General features: G+C 41.5%; 1 protein-coding gene across 4 annotated transcripts in view; it reads right to left on the bottom strand.

The window, feature by feature from the left end:
• Nucleotides 1-6,206, bottom strand: part of Fmnl2 (formin like 2) — a 335,200-nt gene that overhangs the window by 123,468 nt on the left and 205,526 nt on the right. For all 4 annotated transcript variants that reach the window (XM_023721414.1, XM_023721412.1, XM_023721413.1 and 1 more), the window contains exon 3: nt 1,710-1,790. In XM_023721414.1, the coding sequence (XP_023577182.1) occupies nt 1,710-1,790 (81 nt within the window). The remainder of the gene's footprint in view (nt 1-1,709; nt 1,791-6,206) is intronic.

The raw sequence follows: 6,206 nt of genomic DNA, 5'->3' as shown, positions 1-6,206 counted from the left end.
GGTGCTGGGGGATTGAACCGCGGTCCCTGATGCTTTGCTAAGCTTGTTCTAAGTAGGTGCTTTAGACCACTGAGCCATCTCTCCAGCCCATGGTTCTGCTCCTCTTGACCATTTGCAGGTACTGAAAAGCTCAATAGTGGTTCTGGTTTTTGTATTCTTTGTCTTGAACCAGAAAAACTGCTCTACAGGAGAACTGAGACCATGGTCAGAGCAAGCCCACTACTGCCTCCTAGCACCCTTTTCTTCATGGGCCCGGGGCTAGGAACCTACGCAGCGCTCCCTGAAAGTCAGTGTATTTTCTGCTTTCTATCCAGAATGTGAGGAATGTGGAGATTTGCTCCCCAGTGGAACATACTCTGAATATGAGGAAACCTCAGCATGCCTGCCCTCCTCAGCTACTTATTTGGGTTTTTTTTTTTTTGTTTGTTTTTTTTTTTGTTTTTTTTGCAGAACCAGGGATTGAACTCAGGCCCTTTGCAGAACCGGGATTGAACTCAAGACCCTGTACTTGCCAGGCAAGCGCTTATTCTACTGAGTCATCTCCCCGGCCCCCCTCCTCAGTTACTGATGAGGTGCACGGGGCTGGGCTGGAGCAGCTGGCCTGGAGGCCACAAGTTTGGAGACTTGTAGAAACCATCAGAAATCTACTCTAAAATAGAATCTGTTTCCCTCTACAAAGAAATAATACAGAAAACACCTGGTTTCTCAGGAGGGGGATATATTTTATGTGGGGTGGTACGTCTTCCTTTATAAGCCTCTCTTAATGAAATAAAGGTTGCTGTATTCTGAAGAAAAGTGGTGAGACAGCTTGGTGGTCTAATCACCTGCCTGGCAAGAGCAAGGACTTGGGTTATTTTCCTTCTCTTGATGGTTTGGGAGGACAGAAATAAATAGTAGCAAAAAGATAAAGAAGACAAAGGAGAAATATTTCTATCACCCTGAAAACAATAACCAACCAAGAAGAGAGTGCCCTTCTTTTCTTTTCTCCTGAGTCATACATCAAAACAAGAGGGAATTCAGACTGAAATATTTTTGCCAGAACCTTGTAAGCAGGAGTTAAGGAAGGTCAAGAGAAAAGCAAGTGCATTTGGTGAAGAGCCCCTTCATCCACCCTGAGCACAGATAGCTATGCCTGAGACATCCCAGGGCCGAGCCAGGATGCATGGCTGTGCCAGGCTACACACTTTATCACAAGGCATCAGTTTAAACCAATTGTGTGGCTGCACAAAGCAGAGCTTGTTTGTAAAAGGAGAAAATCACTTGAGAAGAATCAGCTATTATTTTCCCTTTACCTTCTTGGGGCCAGGGGAAGGGCTTAGCATGGGCGAAGCTGCTAAAAGTATCGACAATGGATGTGGGAACAGAGTGAGGATGGCAAAGGTGCCTGCAAATCACCAAGGCATGAAAGACAAGTATTCCCTTTGTAAGCCTGTTACTCTAGGATCTGACCACCTCTGGACTGGACTCACTGCCCTATACAACTAGAAGAAAACATTGAGTCAATAACCATCAGAGGTACATGACTCCCATCTAAGAAAACACTTTCAAACACATGTTTAAGTGAAGAGAAGGGTTTTCTCTGTCTTGGTCTTTGTCTTCTCATGATATTGTCATCCGAAGTCTATTTTCCTGGAGGCTCAGAAAGCAAAGCAAAATCTCCTCCAAGGTAGGGGAACTCTGTCCACAATAAAGAAGTAACAAATCCTTACCTTCCTAGTTACAGCTGGATCCAGATAGCCTTTGAGCTTCTGAATGTATGTGTGGGGAGGATTCTTCACCTGGAATCGTTCCTGCAGGAAACACAAAAGTAAACCTCAGGAAAGGTATGAAGGTATGAGACAAGCACAACAGATGAATGTTGGTGACCCACGACTAAAATGCATCCTCAGGACTGAGGACAGAGGATAACCTGTACTGTAACATCATGTAATTCAGTTATGCCCCAAATTTTCTGATCAAGGAGATTATGGGGCCAAAGAGGAAAGTGACTGATGCTGTAGAGTGAGCCTAAGGAGAGTCCCATGGAGAGAAAACTTTCTCTCAGGCTTTCACAGGGAGCAAATTGGTCAAGCAATGGCCATGACTCATCCACATGGCTGACACTGACAAAGGATCTACAATCTGAGGTACAGGGTCTCAGGATAAATCCTGAGGGGATTTGACTGACCTTATCAGATCCAAAAGCTACGATTCTTATTGCATAGGTATTGCTTTATCTTGGTCTTAACCATCCAGCAGAAAAGTATAAAAACGAGGTATATAAAGTAAAGCCATATAAATATGCTGAGCTGTAAAAGGCTCTAGTCAACATCTGCAGATAACCCACTACTATTGTGGACTGCTGGACTGTGTTAGATTGTTTTGCTAAATTCAAGCGCCTATAATATTTAGATGCCAATAGAATACCCATCTCTGACAGGACTAAACAAAAAAAGGGGATACAAAAGAAGGACCATTTTGTATTTGTATATACAGAATAGTTAGGATAGATATACAGCTACTTCTGCTTAATTCAATGAGAAGAAAGATTTGTAATAATAGTTTTGGACAGGATATCCTGTCTGCTTCTTGTACTATGGATAACCACTAAGAAGATAACAATGTACAGTGTATCAAATTTTTGAAAATGTCCTATTAATCATCTTTGAAACTGTCTCATTGATATTTTTCTCAATAAAATAAAATAATAAATAAATAAATATGCATCCTCAGTATGAACACAACCCTGCAAATATCACATACTAATTGCTTTGAATCAGTTAAGTACTTGATGTATCCCTCTCCTTGTACACGGTGAAACTGAAGTTCAAAGAAATGCACCACTTCCTCCGGGTAACACAGCCAGTCAGAGGTCCACAGCATTGAGGTCCATGTCTGCCCAGTTCCAAAGTCTGAGCTGCTTTCTCAGTAGGGTCTCAGCACCCTCTTCAGAAATCATGTTTTATTCTTGTATCATATACTATTTGGGACTCTTCCATGTTGGTAAATCCTTTATTTTTAGTTATTTAATTTTATCCAGTTTCAGTCAAGTCTTTAGATATTTTCAGAGATGTGCCTCAAACTGGATAAAACTAGAGTTCAATCCCTTGTACAAAAATAAATTAATTAAATAAATATCTGGATAAAACGGAAATGAGCCGCGTGTGTGGCTAAGAGAACAGAATGTGAGAGCATGTGAGTGTACACACACACACATGCATGTTGTTACTAATGAATTCCTAAAGCAGGTCCAAGATGGAAAATCCAAAATTAATTAGAGCAGAAATATACTTGTACACTTTTATAGTGTATACGCAGTGAGATAGAGTTTAAAAAAACAAAGCAGAAGCTGGAGGACTGAGGTAGAGAAGAGTTGTAATCAAGAAGACAAATACAGAACACTCTCAAGAAGAGGGCAACATGATATTCTGGATCTCAATAACTGACTTTATACAACTTACTATGCTAGTTCTTAAGAGTAATAACTGCGTAGGGGAGAGTGGGCGTGTACTACAATTTGCCAAAAAGAACATCTAATTTTGCAAAAATTATTTGTCACTTAATTAGCTGTAAAATGAAAACAAGAAGTTTTGTCGTGAAATGAGGGTGCATATGCGTGCAAGCAGAGACTCAGGACTTTCAGTACGCTTCTAATCCATGCTTCCATGATTCTTATCATGTTCTTTTCTACCTGAAACCCAAAAGGTGTTTTGCTAGCAATCCTCTTTCATCTGACTACTGCTTATTCCACCATGGAACTTTGTAGTATTTCACAACACTGACAGCTAGCCAACATGATTCAGCACTTGCCTGTCCCATATATATAACCTTCTATTTCTCCAATACTGAAAATCATCTACCCACGCCCATGAAATCGTACCTGATAATGTATTTAGAAATGGTAAAGATCATCTTATTATTACTGAAAAAAAAAATCTTACTAAAATGTTCCTACAAATGATCTTAAAAGTTTGTATTTAAACACCTATTAAAATTTCTAGCCAGGCATGTGATATATGTCTGAATTGCCAGTGCTCTGGGATGCTGAGGCTCAAGTTACAGCCCAGCTTGAGCAGGTTAGCAAGATTCTGTTTCAAAATTTAATAAAAGAAAAAATTAAACTGGGATATCACTCTAAATATAATCTGAGACAATACAACTACAGTAATTATTACCATTTCCTTTATTTAAGTAGAACTTGGATAATTTGATAGTATATAAACTGCATTTCAAAAAAAGCTACTAAAGCTTTTTTTCTAAATAACAATAACAATAACAATTTCTAAATAACAATTTACTATTAGTCAACATATCTACTACCACCATTGTGTATGAAGTCACATGTATGCTTCTTTTTTTCTGAATAAGCTATTCACGATTGACAACTGTACATATGACAATAAAAGCTGCTATTGGACAGCTACTGAATATTAAAAGTATGCTTTCTCATAATACAATTCTACCTATGCAAATCTTTAAAAATCAAATTATGATTTAAGTTGTGGTCTTTTGCATTATAGCAAATACCGTTATAACTCGGTTGTTGAACACAATTCAATCCAAATTCATGTTGGAAGACTGAAATGTTTGAGAACTCAATGTATTTTTCCCATAAGAAGTAACAGCAGAAGTGGTTTCATCCACCACCTTTCTCCTGCATGTAGGAATGCCTTCCTGCTCCCATCTGCCCTGGACACACAGTCTTCTAGAGACCAAACACCATGCTTTCAATTAACTTACAGAGTCCTGAAGGAGAGGTATTTGAAGTTGATGAAATCGCCACATATTCTGTGACAAGCAAGACTACGTTGGAAGATTTGGGAACAGATGGTGAAGGAGATGATGATGCAGTTTCCCTACCAAACATTAAGGCAGCAATATTTAAAAAAGGCCATTCAGTAGTGCACCCACTGCAAGGAAGATCTTCCTCCTCCTGAAGATCATAACAAAGAAAAGTGAACAGACGAAAGCCCTGAAAGTTGACCAAGGAACAGACGACAGACTAGATTTCCTGAAATTGACCAAAGAACCCTTTCTGAACTTATTTTTGCAGGAAACTACCTGGACATCAAAGGTCTACTTGCTGTTACATACAAGACAGTTGCCAATCTAACAAGGGAAAAATTCCTGAGGAGATTCACAAGACCTTCAATATAAAAAATTACTTTACTAGGAATTTCTGCGGCGTTCCAGGAACCCCCAGAACCAGTCCTACCCCAGGCCCGGTGAGGGTATGGGACAGCTTCTGGCTATCCTGCACCGGCGGGACCTACTGGTTCCAGCCCAGGCGCAGTGTACATGAGACCCTCTTCCACCCACTAGGGACATCCCCCACCACTCTGCAACACCTTCCCCACCCCGGCCGCTAAGTAGGAATTTCTGCTGCACTCTAGGAACACCCAGACCCAGTTCTAGCCCAGGCCCAGTGAGTGTGTGGGAGAGCTTCTGGCTACCCTGAGCTGGCATGACCTACTGGTCCCAGACGAGGTGCAGCATGGGTGACACCCTCTTTCACCCTCTTGGGATGCCCCCCATCACTCCGTAGTACCCCCTACACCCTGCCCACAGAGTAGGAATTTCTGTTGCATTCTGGGAACCCCCAGATCCAGTCCTAGTCCAGGCCAGGTGAGTGTGTGGGAGAGCTGCCTCTCCCCTCTACTCCACCATGTCCCCTCCAGACTCAGCTCAGGCCTGGCATACAGGCCTGGGGTGAAACCCTGCAGCTGCAATCCATGCAGAGAGTGTAGGGCACAGAACCACCCAGCTAGTCCAGGAGCAGAACATATTGCCAGAGGGGCACAACAGGTTCACCCCCAAGGGCAGCAACGGGAAGGAGCTGAGCACAGCAGCTAGACCAAAGCCAGGCACAGCTGGATAAATCCAAACTTTGCAGATCTGCACCTGAACTTCAGTAGGTGTTAAGGGTATAACTGCAAAAAAGATCTACAACAAAGGTCAGAATACAGTGCTACAAAAAATGACAATGAGAAGGAGCAAAATGCAATCTCAGAACCCAAGCCAACCCATAACAAGTGCAGAGGACACTAATACAGAACAAATTGGGAATCACACAGCTGAAAACAATGAATCAACGGCTTCTGAAATAAAGAAACAGCTGTAGAAAGGTATAGAAGAACTCAGATTGGAAATGAAAAAAGAAATCCCTGAATTAATAACATCTGCAGTAAAGAATCAAATGCAGAAACATATGGAGGAAACCCAATGCC

This window comes from Octodon degus, unplaced genomic scaffold, assembly GCF_000260255.1.
Source record: "Octodon degus isolate 3935 unplaced genomic scaffold, OctDeg1.0 scaffold00082, whole genome shotgun sequence".
Taxonomy (NCBI): domain Eukaryota; kingdom Metazoa; phylum Chordata; class Mammalia; order Rodentia; family Octodontidae; genus Octodon; species Octodon degus.
The sequence above is the reverse complement of the archived record's forward strand: the minus strand, read 5'-3'. Positions and strand labels throughout refer to the sequence as shown.